At 57.4% G+C, this 18,193-nt stretch overlaps 1 protein-coding gene across 2 annotated transcripts in view; it reads right to left on the bottom strand.

Moving 5' to 3' along the window:
• ITPK1 (inositol-tetrakisphosphate 1-kinase) overlaps positions 1-18,193 on the bottom strand; it is a 167,291-nt gene that overhangs the window by 126,127 nt on the left and 22,971 nt on the right. For both annotated transcript variants that reach the window (XM_044232310.1, XM_044232311.1), the window contains exon 2: positions 2,021-2,045. In XM_044232310.1, the coding sequence (XP_044088245.1) occupies positions 2,021-2,045 (25 nt within the window). The remainder of the gene's footprint in view (positions 1-2,020; positions 2,046-18,193) is intronic.

The following is an 18,193-nucleotide window of genomic DNA, read 5'->3' as shown; positions in this document are numbered from 1 at the left end:
TAGTAAAACTAACGTGCCAAGGAGCCCCGGTTAGCAGAAAAACCATGGGCTCGGGACACACGCAGGCCAAACTCCGAGACCACCACCACCAGCCAAGTTCCCCAAGAGACATCCTGAGCCTCTATTTCTTCAACTCTAAAATGGGTATGAAAACACTACTCCTGTCACTGAGTGGCTCACAAAAAGGGACACTGCCACTGAGGCAACGGACACAAGAAAACAAGAAACCTGGGCGCTGGCTGACGGCATGCTCACTCCCCCCACTTCAGTCACAGACCCCTCGGGCGTGGCAAGCACCCATTCCCGGCATCCGGGGGCCCACCAGCCCGGGCATCTGGCCCACAGAGGCTTGGCTGCTTCTGAAGAAACCAGCCAAGTAGTCTCAGCTTCCAAATTTTGCAAAGAGCCCTTCTCTGCATCTTGAAATTCCGAGTTCTCCAAACACTGGGGGACGCCAGGAGGAGGTGCAGAGAGATACATGGCAGGGGTTTTATTTTTAGATACGGGTGTGGAAAGCATCCACTTTGGGTTCTCTCTGGTCCCCAGTCACCACTTCCTCCCCGAAGTCATCACCAAAGTGAACAACAGACACATCAAGGAAGATCTTGCAACTCTTCTTCTGCCCGGTAAATTCTAGAACAATGGCTCAAAGTCTCTGGTTCCACCCCGCACTAAGTGGATTAAAGGTTTTAGTCTAAATCTTCCCAAGAAGCCGTGGACAGCAAACACGCTATCCCCCCCAGGTTTCCTTCCATCCTGAAACTCCAGGGCCCTGTGCCCTCCCCACCCTCCCCTTCCTCCTGCAGCAGAGGGGAGGGGCACGGGGAGGAGCATCCCACCATGTTTGTCAGGGGTCTTCCAGGACAGGAATCAGGTATTGGGGGAAGGGCACATTTCTTCCCTTTTTAAGTAACGTCTTGGTGAGCACATGAATTCACTTCCTCTAAAACGTGCCCCCCACAGAAATTTCTGCATGAACCCTGACAAGCACTGTAGCTAACCTCAGGGATGATTTGGAACCCTCCCGGCTGCCACTACCCATCAATCAGAAACAGCCCTGCAAGCACGCGTCTTACCCCGTCCTGAATTCTGACTTTCCCCCTTTTTAAGGTCTAAGAAATTAAGGTCCACAGAAACCCTCTGTGCAGATCACGCCACTCTGCAGAGCCAAAATAAGCCTGGATGAAAAATTGACAGCCCATGAGGGGCTTCCAGAAACCACCTCCTCCCCCAAAACCAACCTCAGCCTCCAGGTCACAAATTCAACCTGATCCAAGGAGGGAAGCCAGAGGAAGAACTCATTCAGCAGCCCTCCACCGGGGCTCCCGCGGCTGCTGTCAGAGCGCGCACACTCCATCCATCCTTCCTTCTCCAGCCAACGAGCCCCGATCCAAGTCTGCCCCCAGGGGAGGCAGCCTGGGGGTCAGGAGCCCCCTCACTGACTCCGGCCACTCTCCAGGAGCCAGGGGCCCACAGGGAAGATCAGATGTGATCGCACTGACAGCAGGGAGGGGGTGCTCCTGACCTAGGGGTGCAGGGGAGAAGGGCAGGGGAGTAAGCGTCGTCTCAGAGATGATACCACTTACAAGACTGGTCCGAGAAAGGAGAGGGCTCACCCCCAGAGGGCCGAGCAGCCAAGGCAGGGGCCCAGGGCGGGGGGACGTGGGGGGCCCGTACTCCCTCGGCAGAGACGGAGTGCAGACACAGACAAACCGTGGGGGGCAACAGGACCCCAGAGGCTCACTGGGTGGCCATGCTCCTGCACCCTGCCTACCCCACCCCTACCCACAGCTGCACCTCTCCCCCGCCAGCTCCATCCACCAAAGAAGCAGATGCAACTCCACACCCCCGAGACCACCAACCACAACCCACGTCCTGCCAGGGCAGAAATCAGAGACTCCACACAGGGAGAAGTTCAGGAAGGGGTTCAAGCACCCAGACGCTTGTGGGGGAGGCGGAGAGGGGAGCCCTAAAAGGCCCACCCACAGGAGAAAATGGCGAGGCCGTGGTCTGTACTCACCTGCACCACTTCTATCCCTCGCTTCCTGTGGAGAGAAACAAAGAAAACAAAGGTTACTCAAGCAGGCAGGAAGCATCCTTCCAGAACATTCACTAAGGCCAGCTGAAGGCAGGAGGACGGGACAGCCTACAGCTGCATCCCTCAAGAACAGACCCATTAGCAACAGGAAGGTTTGTGAGCTCCTAGTCAGTCCTCAAGACCACCTCTCGGCAGAGCGAAAGAAAGAGTCATCTCCCAGGGGGACTTGCCTGCTGTTCTACAAAGACCCCAAGTTTGCCTGTTTTCCTCACAGCTGTTGTCTCCCTCTCCAATCTCAGGGCCAGCCCTTCAGGGGCACAGTTCCAACCTGGATCACCCCAGGACGCTCCCCTCCACCGCATTTACTGACCCTCCCTCCTTGCCTCCATCACCTCCCATGGCTCCCCGCCTCCTCTGCTATCTGGTCTAACACCTTGGCCCGGCCTCCCGGGCCTGCCTCAGCCCATCCGCTCTCCCATGCTGCAGGAGGTCCCAAAACCCTTCAACCCTCCTCGGCTTTGTTAACACAACACCAGCCGTCTCTAGCCCCTACGGACACCCTATGCGTCCTCTGAGCCTGATTCAACCACCACCACGGGCCTCGCCAACGTTGCTGCCAGCCTGGACCCTGCCTCCTCCACCCCACCCACAATCTCACGGCCACCCCAGCCCACGCCAGACAGGGTCCAGTTCTCCGACGGATGCACAAAGGGCCCCTGCAACTCAGTCACCGTTACCTCCCCCGCCCCAAGCATCTGGGCACACGGGCTGTGTCCCTTCTCCAAGCCTTGGTCCATATTTTCCATCCCAGCCTTTCAGATACGGCTCAGACCGATGCTCTCCCAGGAGGCCTTCCCCTGACCCATGACATGCTCACCCGACCCACCTATCCAGAGCCAGAACAGTCCCAAGAACCTGGGACCACCACCATCCTGGCCCTTCGTTCCAGAGTCCTGATGGGCTATCTCTGGGGGCAGGGCACAGGAGCAGGAACAGGGGTCTGTAGGCTATGCCGACGGCACATGGCTATGTGCATTTTCCTGGGAAGAAAGGCCAGGGTGCTCAGAGGAGGCTGTGCCCCGGCAAGGCTGGAAATCAGAGCAGGGACGATGGCAGGTCCAACAGCTGTGTGTACCGTGTGCCTACTGAGGGTGCCCGCCTGGCACCCAGGCACTCCCTAAACACTCAGCTCAGGTTCCCGTGTGCAGCCTGGCCCCGCACTCAGGGGCCGCACCAAACGCTTAGGCCCTGGAGGGGTTCATGGTCTAGGGGAGGAGGTGGGCACCAAGGCCCCCGGGCACCGTCACCATCCCCTCACATGACACTGTGGCGGGGATGCCTACCAACCCCCCACTTGTTGGTTGGCTCACCCGAGTGTTTCCCGGCACCTCCTTGGAGCCGGCGCCGGCGGAACCTTGAAGGGAAGCCACTACCTGAGTCAGCAAGACAGAGGGACAGACTGGTTGGCGCAGCAGGATACACCAAGCCAGTGGTCCCTCAACCCGACACCTTGACATGCCGCCGGGCCCCGAGGAACCCAACCTAAAAACCAGTGGCTGATGCTTTCCGGGGTCCCCACCATCACTCAGCTTCTCCACGGTTCCAGAATGAATGACGGCCAACACCCACTGGCTGCCATGACGTCATGAGGGGAGAGACTGGGCTCAGAGCACACCCCTGGGTCACCAGCACGCTCAGTGGGAACCCCTCGGAGCCTCGGTCTCACTCCCAGACTGTCCTTCTCCACCCGAGTATTGGTGACATGACCAGTCCACGGCCGCTTGACTCGTGACTGGGACCAGCCAGGCTGGGCTCAAAGAGACTCCTCACTTTGCCCCTGGCCCCGATCCAGGACAAAAATCTCCAACAGCTGAGGGAACAGCTCCTTGGGAAGTCCCTAAGGACAAGACTTGGGGCTGCACCACAGGAATGACAGATGGCACCGAAGGGGACAGCAGGTGCGTGCGTACGTGACCTGCACCAGGTGGAAAGGGGCTGCCGCCAGGCCCTGGGTTTTCCCTGTGAGTTAATCCTCATGGCATCCCGATTATCCCGGCGTGTGGCTCTCATCTCCTTCCGAGGCTGACTGCGGTCACTTCCGACCTGCCCTCATCGGACGCCGTCCCAGTCAGCTCGCCCGCCCCCAGACCTAAAAAACAAACAGGACTCCCAACTCTGAAAACACAAGAGAACCGTAACATAAAAGAAACAACAAGAAGTCACCTTGTGCACAGGCAGGCGGAAAATCTTAAGTGGGACTGAGGTTCCAGGAGCCAGCCCAGCTCCTCTGTAGCTCAGAGCTCCAAGAATAGGATCTGGCTCGACTGGCCAGATCCTATTGTGGCTGGCCACGGGGACACATGGTGTCTCCTGTGTGGCCAGCCCACAGCAGGCCACACAGGAGATGCCATCAGTCAGGGCGGCTAAGGTGCACTGGGAGCTCGCTGCTTGCTGACGCCTTCCACGGCCCAGCAGGGAGGGGCAGTGACGACCCGTTACTCGGATGAGCAAGCAGAGGCCGGGAGAGCTCAGGAAGTGTGGGTGCCGGCTGTGCTGTGGGGCCGCCCCACGCCCAGGTGGTAAGCAGCAGGCACAGCAGAGCTGGCAGGGGAGGCACAGAGGAAGACCGGCCGGGTCTCTGCGCCCTGGGGTCTCAGTGTAAGCAGGGGAGGCAGGAAGGGAGGCAGGCAGGAAGCCACACGCCCCACGGTGGAGGGACCCCATGCACACCACTGCAGCCCACGGAGCAAAGGAGAACGTAAATCTGCCGGGGTCTCATTCCTTCCTCTGAAACTCCTGTGGGACCAAGAGGCCAACAACCCTCCCTTCCCAAGCAGCAGGCTCCTGAAATTGCTGAAGTCCAGAAACTGGTTTCTGACACCAAGGGGGAGGAGGGAGGAGACGATAAGCCAGAAAACCGGCTGCAAGTGATGAAAAGTTCCTCCTGAAAACCCCAGCACCGCCAGCCCACCCCACAGACATCCTCACATGTGCGGTGTTTCAGGCTATTAGCTGTGACAGCAAAAGACCGGCAGCAACTTCAAGACCCCAAGAGGGGCCATTAACAAACCACACGTGGTCAGAGAAATACTGGGCAGTAATAAAAAGAACGAGGAAGCCCCCCACGCGCCCAGAAGGCTTCATCACCAAGACAACCCCCCATGTGAAAACGCGAGGTGCAAAGCTCTGTGCACTGCCTGCCACGGCCTGGGCTCAGATCAGCCGGCACGAGAACTCGGGCTTGCACACACACACAGAAGGAATCTGAGAGTACCCCCCAGAAAGTGAAAGAAAATGGTGGTGGGTGGCCCTCTGGTCAAGGGCAAGGGCAGCAGTGGGGTGGGGTGAGAAGACTTCTGTTTCACTGTACGCTCTCACGCTGGACCGTTGTGCCCCGTGCACCCAACAACACATTCTCAAACACTACAAGTGGGTTTTTTTTAATTATCTTTTAAATAATTGGTAAAACTCCAGCTGCCTCCATGCCCGGTGCTTGCATAAGGTAAATGCTTGATAAAGGCATGAATCAATTGTCAATCGGTAACACAAACTGGGGGGGGGTGCCTGGGGAGCTCAGCCCGTTAAGCGTCTGCCTTCCACTCAGGTCACGATCCTGGAGTCCTGGGATCGAGTCCCGCATGGGGCTCCCTGCTCAGTGCGGAGGCTGGGTCTCCTTCTTCCTTTGCCTGCCACTCCCCCTGCTTGTGCTCAGGCTCTCTGCCTCTCTGTCAAATAAGTAAATAAAATCTTTAAAAATATGTGTATTTTTTAAAAATAACATGAAGTAGAGAAGTTCAGGATTTATCTAGAAAAGCTTCCAAGTCCTACTCAAAGAGGAGCTGAAACAGTGCCCTTCTGGGACCACAAGACTGCCCTGCCGGGAGCCTTTGGTCCCGATTCTGAGCACACTTACTTAACTATTCGACTGTCTGGCATGCAGACGGCGAGGGCATGCACCGCCTGTCCACTGTGGCCGCAGCAGGAAAGATATGGGTGGCTTTTTTCCTTTACATTTCCTAGTATTTTCTAGTTTTCTACAATAAACATAGAAACTACATCCCAAATAATAGAAAAAGTAACAATAAAAGTTAAAGAATGAAAGAAGTTTATTTAAAACCTGCACCTGGAGGGGCGCCTGGGTGGCTCAGTGGGTTAAAGCCTCTGCCTTCGGCTCAGGTCATGATCCCAGGGTCCTGGGATCGAGCCCCACATCGGGCTCTCTGCTCAGTGGGGAGCCTGCTTCCTCCTCTCTCTCTGCCTGTCAAATAAATAAATAAAATCTTTTAATTAAAAAAAAAAAAAAACAGGGCGCCTGGGTGGCTCAGTGGGTTAAGCTGCTGTCTTCGGCTCAGGTCATGATCTCAGGGTCCTGGGATCGAGTCCCGCATCGGGCTCTCTGCTCAGCAGGGAGCCTGCTTCCTCCTCTCTCTCTCTGCCTGCCTCTCTGCCTACTTGTGATCTCTCTCTGTCAAATAAATAAATAAAATCTTTAAAAAAATAAAAATAAAAATAAAAAACAAAAACAAAAACAAAAACCTGCACCTGGAGAAAACTTGTACAGACTCTGAAACTGTTGTTTTCTCGATAAATACTGATTAATAAGTTCTGGACAGAGAACTATGCCCAGGGCTCCTAATTATAAACCTGTTTTTCCAAAAGCTGAATTGCTATGAAGAGAAAATCTATCTTGTAAAAGGACTCCTCCTCGCTGGAAGTCAAAGGAGAGCACAGCCCTAAGGAATTTAAAATGCTCATTTAAGGAAACTATCCTTTCACAGCCCCTGGGGGAGCAATCAGAGACAGCTTCAGGGAGGAGGTGGCATTGACCATATCAATGAAAGGAAACTACAGAGAGACACTTGGGAAGAGAGGTCAAAGAGAAACAACAGGAGGAGCACCCCCTTCCGCAAAGGTGCCTGGGGATGTTGGTGGAGGTGGGGCAAATCCACAGAAAGGGCTGGGCAGGGGCAATGAAAAAGTGCTGGAAGCCCCAGAGGCCCAGAATGTCCCAGCACAGCCTGACCCTTACCCTGTGCACTGGCAGATACCAAATACCAGGGTGGACAGCTAAGAACCCCCACTGAAACGTGTCCAAAACCTCAGCTCAAGGTCTGGTCCTGTGGACTCTGAGTGGGAGCCTGGGAGGGATTCGGGCTTTGCCAAGGCCCCGGGGGCCGCTTGGAGCAGCCAGGTCTGGGAACAAGGTGTAGCCTGGGCGTGAGGAGGAGCAGGACCAGATGGGGGTGGGAGGGCTCATCCAGGGGCAGCCCCTCCAGGTCCTGAGGACAGGACAACAAGATGATGGGCACAGCAGGCCGAGGCCCAGGCCAGCACCAGCAGAGGATGGCGCGCACGCCGCACAAAGGTGGCTAAACTCTTCTGTGTTCTGGCCTGTGGTCGTACCAGGACGGGATCAGAAAAAAAGAAATGAGCTGAGCAGACAGTTCAGGGCTAGGAAAATACAATCGGGGAGACAGGTGAAAGCGGAAGGGGCAGGTGTGTCCCTAAGAGGAGACCCTGGAAGCAGACCCAACTGTACCTCATGCCTCAGTTTCCCCATCTGTCAAGTGAGGAGAATCCTGGCACCCACCCCACAGGGCTGTTGGGGCCCACGCTAGGAACGTGGGGTTCTGTTACTTTGCTCTGTACTGCCTTCCTGTCTTCCAGAACTGGCCCTCCTCGATCCCACACAATGGGCATGCAAACAACTGAGGGGCTGTATCCTCTCCTGGAGTGACACGTGGCCTGGCACCTCGCTTGGATGCAGGATGGGCAGGGGGCCCAAGGTCCTAGGGGACTATTCACAGCACAAAGAGCATGGCCAAGAGCGTTAGCGCTCCGTGGCCTCTCTGCGGCCAGACTGACGAGGAGGAGGCCACAGCAGGAGGAAAGCCAGCACCGTCTTGTCGGAGCTGGAGCGCTCCATCCAGCCGGCCCGGAACCTGTCCTCTCTGGCCCCGCACTTGCAGAATTGGCTGAAGCCCGTTTACACTGCGTTTCCGTCACCGACCGCTGCCCTGCTGATGACAGCAGGTGCTCTGTAAGTGACAGCGGCTACCACTTCCTGAAGACGGCCCAGCGCCGGAGGACAGGAGATGACAAAGGAGTCAAATGAAGAGAATCAAAAGCAGGAGGAGCAGGAGGTCCCCAAAGTCAGGGAGGCCGAGCACCCGAGGGAGATGTGTCCACGAGCCCAAGCCACTAGAAGGCCACTTCGTGCAGCATCAGGAGGGCCAACACGGGACCTTCTGGAAGAACAACCTCCAACAAGAGGCAGGCCTGCCTGACCACAGAGCGGGGCCCTGTGGATACCAGCAGCAGGCCGGGGCCTGGGTCTCGGCTTCCCCATCTGATGACAGGGCGTGACCCTTCTGGCCCACCTTCCAGGGCAGATGTCAGAAATGAGGCCCGCAGACAAGTAAACCAAGGGGGAGAGGGTGACGCTCAGACCCAGAGGTCTCCTCTGACCACTGGGGAGAGAAGAGTCCGGTGGCAGCCGGGAGAATTGCAGGCCCTTGGGCAATTCCATGGCCGGGGCGGCCATTAAAGAAGCTCGTCCAAAACGGGAGGCTCACGAACTCATCAAGAACCGCTTTCCTGGGGCGCCTGGGTGGCTCAGTGGGTTAAAGCCTCTGCCTTCGGCTCAGATCATGATCTCAGGGTCCTGGGATCGAGTCCCGCATCAGGCTCTCTGCTCAGCAGGGAGCCTGCTTCCTCCTCTCTCTCTCTGCCTGCCTCTCTGCCTACTTGTGATCTGTCGGTCAAATAAATAAATAAAATCTTTAAAAAAAAAAAAAAAAAAAAAAAAGAACCGCTTTCCTGCAATCTGCAAGGCCACGGTCACTTGCCTCCTGCCCAGGCACAGCTGAGGGCTGGCCACAGGGGGCAGGCCGCCCCAGAAAGCGGACCTGCAGGCTAACCCAGCTGCCAAGGGAGACTCACAGCAGAGGGAATCAACCCGGAAACGCAAGCTCCCTCCCATCGAGAGGGGAGGGGAAAGGGGCTGCACCTGCACCCAGAGCTGAAAACCACTTAGAGACGGGAAGTGTGTAATTATGCAAGTGGAAAGCCAGGCATGCGCTCGTCCAAGCCATTTGTAGCATGGTTTGGTGACTGGCCGACTTCAGGAGGCCGGAATAATAATGGCCTTTAGCACCCAAGAGGCCTGCAGGCAGCCTCCCCACCTCCTGCCTCCTGCCCCTCCCCACCCTGCAGAGGGTCAGGCCCTGAGAGGGCCTCCCCGGGAGTCGGGTAAAGCCGCAGCTGGACCTCCTCCCTCCCCAATGTGTGCGGACAGACACACTGCCCACTGCCCTGACTGCCACCCCAAGGTCACCACCGAACTCACACTGGAGGCCAGCTCCCCAGGAACCTACCTTGGCTCCCAGCCTCCTCAGAGCCCCGGAGCCCCCGCACTGAGCACAGAGAGGCCACCTGGCTCCGTGTCGCCGCCCCCAACTAGGCTAAGAATGCTGTGGTGGACAATAGTAACGGTGGCCCCCAATCCTGGAAGCTCTGCTGGGCATTCCCCTGACCCCCGCACACACACACACACACACACACACACACACATACACACACACACCCAGGTTCAGCAAGGCCCCACAGCTTGCTTTGGCCAATGAAATGAGCAGAGAGTGATCCAGGTCATTTCCAAGTTCAGGCTCTCAACTGCCAGCGTCCAGCTCCGCAGCCAGTCCTCCAGGACATCAGCCACCGCCGTGGGAGCATGAGGACACAGATGGCCCCCGGAGCTGGCCCAGACCCACTCCTGAAAAGAAATCGGGCAGGGCGGTCACAAAGCCAGGCCAGGAACCAGATGGATCCCCGTTAAGAGGCCCTTCGGCTTGTGGGAGTTCTCAAACGGGGCACTTTTTGCTTCCAGGAGACAGTGAGCAACACCTACAGACGTCTTCACCTATCACCTGCGGGGAAGTGCTCCAGGCGTCCCAGGGTGGAGGCCCTACAAGAAACAAAAGGCTCTCTGACCTAAACTGGAGAAACGCCAGGGTGCGGAGACCAGGCCTGAGCCACGGGACTAGGGACAAGCTATAAATCAATCTGTTGCCGCAAACCTCCGGGGCTTGTTTGATTTTGCAGCCTTGCCTCCCTGATAAATGCCCCTCCAAGAAACAGGGCCAGTGGCCTCTGTCTACGCCCCCACGTTCAGAGCACAACCCCTGGCCTATGACACATGGGCCATGTGGGCACAGCATAAAGGTGTTGGGGGGAAGGTGGCACCAGCTCCTCCTCTCAGGAAACCTTCCCAGGAGGGACCCCATTTTCTTAAAACACCTGGGCCCGACCCACCTCTGTGCCTTGGCACAAACTATTCTCTCTCTACCTGCCATGCCCTTCCTCCCCCCGCAAACTCCTGCTCAAGCATCACGAACAGCTTGGACATCATGCCAGCTGAAGGCTGCTCCCCTGCCCCTTCCCCAGAGCACAAAGGATGGTTCTGTGGCCCCACAGCCGTCTGACACTGGAGACGGCTCATGCCGTCTCATGCTGGGTTTTGGACCCTGGGCTCCCGAGGCCGGGGACTGGGAGCTCAGCACCCCATGCCCACTGTGGACCCTGAACCTGGCAGGTGCTCTGTGGGCCTCTTCCTGAATGAACGCGGCAGTCTCCCAGCACCTGGGGGCACCCACCCTGAGCCATCCCTGTCCATCTGCAGCCTCGGAAGCCCACTTCACCTACTGATGGTTTCACAACTTGGGATTTCCCTCTTACTCACAATGCCAGAAACTGAAATGGCCCAATATAAAGGCAACATGCGAACAGAATTTTAAAGGCCATACAAACATTTGAGTTGTTTGGATAGCTCTAAGAAAGAATCAGATAAACTGGAAGCTGCCATATGGCCATACATCTTTCGGGGGGGGGCCCCTGAGTGGACAGTCACCAACTCTCATCACTGAAGACCAGGTGCCCCACCTGGAGGAGGCGGGCAGCTCACAGGTTCCACACGGTGCAGACGCAGAAGCGTGAGTCAGCGTGTTCCTTCCGACCCAGAACAAGTCCCAGGGGTCCCTGAAAGGGGCTTTCCCTGGTGAACCCAGGAGGTGGGCGATGGGCAGGGCTGGTGACTCACCTCCCCAGCATCTCCTGCAGGAGAGCAGTCAGGGCCACCAGGGGCCAAGGTATGTTTAAAACCTCCACCCTTCAACTTTCAGGGTAGGGAAACTGAGGCAGGGATGGGCTGGAGATTACCCCAGGGAGTGTCCTGCCACATCCAAAGTGTCACCATTTCAGACTGGAAATCCCCGCAACTTTTCATCTGAAAACAAATACTGAGATTGCCTCAATGGCACTTCGCACATTCCCACTTTCTGAAATTAATAACTCTCCGAAAATCCCAAGTCTTTTACTACCTCCTTGCAGGTGCTGTAATTTTTCTTTCTCCTCATCAGGGGTGGGCTGTAAACGGCTGGGGCAGGGTTGGGGGTGTTGCTAGGAGACCCCAGGGGCTGCAGGAACGGCTGGTTCCAGCAAACCACCCCCCTCCCATTGTCAGCCTTGCCTGCCTCGGGGCTACTCTGTTCTCTTCACAGCAGTTTCTCATTCCCAAGAAAGCAAAGTCAGTTGAAAACCAGCCTAACGAACACAGTACTAATCTACAGCAGGAGAGACAGGCATTCCAGCGCTGACATTTTCCTCCTTGGGAGCCACTGGGGGAGCGAGAAGCCTGCCCAAGGAGGTCGGGATGTTTTTATCACCTATCCTCCAGGGACCACACACCCTTAAAATAGCCACACAAACGTGTGTCCTGGGCCTGCACCGGGGGGAGTGACACTTAAGGGCTGCGTTCCAGGGGAGCTTAAACGTCTCTACCCGCCCAGATCCTGCTGCTAACACTCCCTTGTGCTTGAAAGCTCCCTTCCGGCCCGACGGCTGGATTCCAAGACCATGAGAGGGTTCTTTGAAGCCCTGCAGTTTGGGGGAGGGGGCAGGCCGCTGCTGGGCGGCCCACTACTGGAGCACAGAGGTCCCCGTAGCACTGCCATCAAACGTTTGCTGGGCTTTCTTTTTTCAGCCCTGGGCTGGCCTGGGAACAGAGGAGTCCCCCACGCCACAAGCCCTGCCTAGAGATGCTGGTAGCCACAGGGCCCCCCTGAATAGAGCAAACATTTGGTGGGGGCAGCAGGGGTTGCGGGAAGACTACTAAAGATTGCCGGTTGAGCTGAGCCCGGAGGGTGACCAGGAGGGAGGCTATCCAAGCCAGGGCTTCTGGGCTTGGAGCTTCCCCAGCCCCATCCACCCCATCAAAGGGAAGGTGAGGTTCTCCCCACCCCCGATCTCAGAAAACTTAAACCACAAAGCACCTTATTTAAAAATGTCCCCAACCCCGGGGCTGTTTACAGGATGGTGGTGGTGTCCCTGGCCCAAGAGGTCAAGTAACAGCCTTATCCAGCGGCTCGTGACAAAGGGTAGGGAGTCGAAGCCTGGCTCTGACCATGCCCCGGTCCCTCCTGGAGACCAGCCTGGAGAGAAAGGCAGTGCGGACGAGCACTTTCCTCATTTCCTATTGCTGTTGTAACAGATCAGCACAGACACGGCCCCTGTGCCGGACACGAGTGTCTGCTCTCACGGCTCCGGGGGTCAGGAACCTCAACTGCGTCGGCAGGGCTGAGTTTTCCTTCTGGAGGCTCTAGGGGGAAAGCCCGCCTTCGCCCTGGCCAGCTGCTGAGGCCGCCCACACCCCTTGGCTTGTTGGGGCCCCAGAACTTGGAGCTCTGCTTCACCGTCTCCTCTCCTCCGGACCCTCCCGCCTCCCTCTCGTAAGGACCAGCGTCGTTACGCCGGCGCCCCCCAAGTGTCCGGGGGGCTCTCCTCCCTCCGGGCCCTCACACACATCCGCAAAGCCCCTCCGCCGGGTGAGGGAGCACCACCCCAGAAGACACCCAGTGGGAGCGGGGGGTGTTAGTCCGTCTCCCCCAACACAAAGGCTCTTACGGCCCTGCCAACCCACGAGTCTCAGACACCCCCCTGAAGTGTCCACAGGTGGGCCAGGGACAAATCAGGAGCTTCGGCCCAAGCCTCCCCAGTCACCAAGGAGGAGGCCAGAGCTCAGCAGGAATCCTCGAAGGACCCCAAAGGGCAGACGCAAACACCCACACGGGGATCCCTGACAGGGAGAGGCATCCTGCGTCTGGGCCGTGGAGACCTGCGGCCCCAGACCTGGAAGCCTGGGCCCTAAGCTGGGGTGGGGGGCGGGGAGTGTAATATTCCTGACCCTTGGGTCCACCGTAAGGCTCACGAGAGATGCCCGGCCCGGCCAGGCCTTCCCACCGCTCACTCCAAGGCCACCCGGCTCCACTGAAGGCCCAGTCCCCCAGACCCTGCCAAGTGACTTGGAGCAGCGACAGACACTCCCCGAAGAGAGGTATCTGCGGCCTGAGCCCAGCACAAGGCACGCTGAAGACCCCAGGGGCCTGCCGGGCCCCCATGTACAAGTCTGGGGCTCCCCACCTTTCTGGATGCACTGAACACCCAACTCCAGAAACAGGCAAAGCCTTCATCTGGCACTCCTGGGACCCTTAAATTTAAGGAAGATTGCAGAGCCCCAGCACAACCCAAACAACTGATCAGCAACATCAGTCAGTCATTCCTGGGCCCCCTCACCCGCACTCAGGCCTTTCTCCCTGAGCCAGGGAGAGAGGGCAAGGGAGGAGACGGGGGCCAGAGTGGGTGTCATTTCAAAGGCCGCATTCGGGGGTGTGATGGTCCTGTTTCTTCAAGTGAGGAAATTCACAGAGAAACTCGTCCAAACTTGGACGGAGCAAGACAAACCCTGCTCGGTGTCACCTACCTGTGGAATCTAACAGGAAAAAAGTCCAGCTTGTGGGAACAGAGAGTCAAATGGTGGTCACCGGGACTGGGGGGAGGGGCAGGAGGAAATGGGGGGAGGCTGGCGAAAGGGACAAACGTTCAGTCCCAAGATGAGTCATGTCCAGGGATCTAATGTGTAACACAGTGACCACAGTTGACAAGGCTGTGTCGCGTGACCAAAGTCCACGGAGAGTGGGGCTGTTCCCGCCGCCAGCAGAAACAGGCGAATACAGGGGGAACCGGCTGTGTCCGCTAACTCCACCGGGACAGTCACTCCATGGATCACAGACACATCAAATCTTCACGTCCTCACGCTCTCAATGTAATTTTATTTTTCAGTTACATCTCAATAAAACTGGAAAAACTATACCTGTATCTATAAACAAAGAAACCTGCCTCCAAACTCAAACCAAGTAAGCCACAGCAGAGCCACTGTCTTAAGTCGCACCTGTCGGCAAAGACCAGGCTCAGCCCGTGGCCTGGGGCGGGGGGTGGGGGTCCGGCGGGTCTGTGGGGTGAGGCTGCAGGGATTTCTGGAGGAGCAACTGGGCTGGACACAGCTGCCCCTCGGCCCCCCACCCTGCCAACCCTCCTGATCCTAGGCTGACATCCCTTGACCCCGGGGCAGCTGGGGGAGGCCTGTGGGGAAAGAGCCAGAAGGCATTTCTAGGGGCCCTGACGTCCCGAGACCACAGGGAACGGGGACCAGCCATGTCCCAGATCACCTGTTTCTCCCTCCTCCACAGGGCTGACAGCTCCTGGGACTACGATGTCACTTGGAATCTACACCCTCCAAGCAGGACCACGGAAGCAGAGTTCAGCCCAGCAGCAGGGGAAGCTGCAGGCTCCCGGCAGCAGGCAGCAGGGGGGACCGGCCCGTGACCGCAGAGGCAAAATGCCCACCGTCGCCGGTGGGGGGCAGAGACTGGTACGTGGGGGACATGGTGGGGCTCATGTCCTAAGAAGGTTCCAAATCCACCAACAAGAGAGAACAGCCGGCCAGGTCGCTGGAGTCCAGGAAATCAAAGGCACCATGAAAACACAAGCCAACCCGGCCTCAGGGGGCCCAGAGCCTGCCTGGGGTGACAGGCACATGCCCCCACCTCCTTCTTTGCTCAGACTCCTGTCATCCGGGGCTCTGCAGCTGCAAGCCACGGCAAAAGGCCCCGAGCATCGTAAGAAATCCCGTAGACACCCCCACAGGGCTGTCACAGCAGCAGCAACCTAAAGCCAAGAGCCCGGGCCTTGGGCAGAAGTGAAAATGCCAAAAAGAGGAAGCTCTGATTCCTCAGAAGGGAGAAGCCTGAGTACAGGCAAAGGGCAGACACCCCTCCCTGAGAGACATCCAAGTCACTTCCCTGACTCTGACGCTTTTCTGCTGGACAGCTCTCCAGGAATGACCCTCACCGTCAGCATAAGAACCCAAGACAGAGAGGAATGAATCCAGTTAGCAGGGGGCACACAGAGGGGGCTTTTTTTTTTTTTTTTTAAAGTTGACAGGGGTTTTCTTAAACTAAATTTTTCCTGGTGACTTGCTTTCACAAAAACTACCTTTCTCTCCAAAGTCTTCTTTTATTCATTCACCTATTTCATGCATATTTCCTGAGCACCTACTATGCGCCCGGGACAGTTTCACTACGGGGGACACAAGAGTAAAGAGAGCTGAGAGAATTCCTGTCATATAGGAACTCAGAGCATAAAGGGGAGCGTGAACATGCAAACAAGTGAAATAAATATAACAACATGTGACATGCTCTGAGAAGAACATTCAAGGGGCTGAGGCAGAGAAGCTAGGTCTGTGCTGAGATCTAAAGGCCAAAAAGCCAGTGGTGTGATGAGGGTAGAAAAAGCCTGTGAGAAGCAGGAACTGCATCATGTGCAAAGGTCCTGAGGTAGGAAAGAGCTGCGAGCAGCTGAAGAACTGAGGAAAGATCACAGTGCGGAGAGAAGAGAGGCAGGGGCAGGAGGCATGTCTTGGGGCCCTGAGGGGCTATTCTTATACCATTTGGTAACCAGGACCCAGAAATTCCTTTTGTTTAAACTCATCTGAACTGGGTCTTCTGGCACTTGCACCGTAAGAATCCTGGCTTCCACAGTGTCCAAACCACAGCATCATACTCCATCACCTTCTCCACCAAGCTGTGCCTCAGACTTGACAGCGAGCGCCACCACCCACCCCGCAGCCCCAGCCCGGCCTCACGCTCACCTCCCCTCTCCCTCGTCCCCCATCAGTCATCACGGAAAGCTTTCACGGGGGGCCTCCAGGCAGCCAAGGGCTGGGGGTCCCTCTCCCGGGGAGGTGGCCCGCTCCATGCTGGAAGGAGAGGCAGGAAGAGAAAAACAGATGGTCTCCTGGCTGAGGGAAAAAAAGAACCCCCGATAACACTGGCTGATTGCATATAATTAGGAAGGAAAATGCTCTTTCAAATTAGCTTCCCAAATGTGGATATAATTTCAAGTGTCCCTCGCAGTGTGATTACAGCATCGGCCCCTACAAGTGTTTTACCGGCAGCTCAGATCATTCAGGCCCCTGCAGGCAAAAATGAACGAAGCCAACAAAGGCGCCAGCGCCAGCCAGCCTGCTCCCGGGGAAGCGCTCCCAGCTGCCCGGGCTTCCCGCACCCGCCCCCTGGGAGCCCCAGCACGCACCAGCCCAGCCCCTCCGCCTCCAGCGCAGGGCCCGCCCCAGGAAGGCAGGAAGCCCTTCTCTCTCCTCTTTCTTTCTGCACCTTCAGGGTTTGTGACGTTCGGACTCAAGTCCCGAGAGCAGCCAGTTAATCCTAACAAGGACAGCTTCACCTGCTGTATGCCTCCTAGAGCCAAGGGCGGCGCTCTGTGCCTCAGTTTCCCCATCTGTAACTGGGCATGATGGTGGTAACTTATGACATGAGGAGTGAATGACACCCGGCACGCAGTGAGCCACCCGTCAATGTCACCCCGACCCTTTGCTGCCTCCTCCCATTTAAACCTTGTTAGAACACGGACCAGTTCTGCACATGTGGACCAGAAGCTCAAAAAGCCACAGGCTCTGGCTGGGCGGCTGGCCTCCATTCCTCCTCTCTGCCACAGCCGGGGTAGGGGGGCCTCATAACTTGGAGCCTCCACTGCAAAGGGGTCCCCCCATTTTATACACAACAGAACCAAGGCCAGGACTGAGAGGGACTTGAAGTCGTGGAAAAGTCAGGGGGAGGTCAACTGTCACCAGGCACTGGTGGACAAGCCCCACGCTAGCGATGCTGGCGGGAGGACACCTCTCACAGTGTCCTCAGTCCGCACTGGCACCCAGGAAGAGAAAGGGCTATCACAGCCCCATTCCAAAACGAGAAAGCCGAGGTCTGGGGCAGTTTGGACAGGTTCAGGATCTCCAACAAGGGCGTGAGAGCCACGCTCCTCCATCCAGGCGTCCTTCCTGGCGGGCAGAGAACCGGCCACGCTGAGCGACCACAAGCGACCGCCACAGGGACTGGTCGGGTGTGTGGGAATTGGTGAGCGGCGACCAAAGCAGGTCAAACCTATGCCCGTGCCCGGGGAGCAACAAAGCCAGACTGGAAGCCAGACGCGAGCCTCGAGAGTGACTGCCCCCGGGGGACATCCGGTGATGCCTGGAGACGTTGCTGGTTGTCACAACTGGGGGAGGAATGGCACCCCGAGCCTGGAGACCAGGGTGCCCCGTGGCAGGACTTGTCTACTCTGTGAGGGGCCACGCCACGTAGTCAGGAGCCCGGCCCCCTGGCTCGGAACCCGGCTGCCCCACTGGGACGTCCCTGCAGTCTGTAGGCTTCAGCGGGGGTGACGACAGGCCCCCTCACTCGGCTGCTTGCGGGGGACAGGAGGTCCGTGAATAGCACTTAGCACGAGGCGAGCACTTGAGGATAAAATGGTGGCATTTAAACCTGCTCCTTGAGGCTGAGTCTGGCTGACAGCCTCCTGCTGCCTTACCTGCGGGGGTGGCGTGTAAGGCTGGGGGACAGATGAATTTGCTGTGGGCACAGATGAGTTTCCAGAGGGGACTCGGAGAGACACCGCCCTGCTTCTTGCTGACTGGCTGTCTCGTTCTCAAGCGGCCCACAGAGCCGCTACCTTCCTGTATCTCCCCCAACTCCCTGCCCCGGTGGTCTCCTCCTACCACGGGGCTGTTCCTGGCTGGAGCCAGGAGGGGACCCCGACATCCTTGTGTGTGCTCATCCTGGCATCGAACGGATGAGCAGATCAGAGGTTGGATAGCCTCTGCTGGGCCCCTCAGGTAGAAGGACTGGGGTGCCCCCACCCCAGGCCCTCCCTCCGGCAGTCAGAGCTGGAAGGAGCAACCAGGAGCCAGGAAAC

This window comes from Neovison vison, chromosome 13 (genome assembly GCF_020171115.1).
Source record: "Neovison vison isolate M4711 chromosome 13, ASM_NN_V1, whole genome shotgun sequence".
NCBI classification, from domain to species: domain Eukaryota; kingdom Metazoa; phylum Chordata; class Mammalia; order Carnivora; family Mustelidae; genus Neogale; species Neogale vison.
The sequence above is the reverse complement of the archived record's forward strand: the minus strand, read 5'-3'. Positions and strand labels throughout refer to the sequence as shown.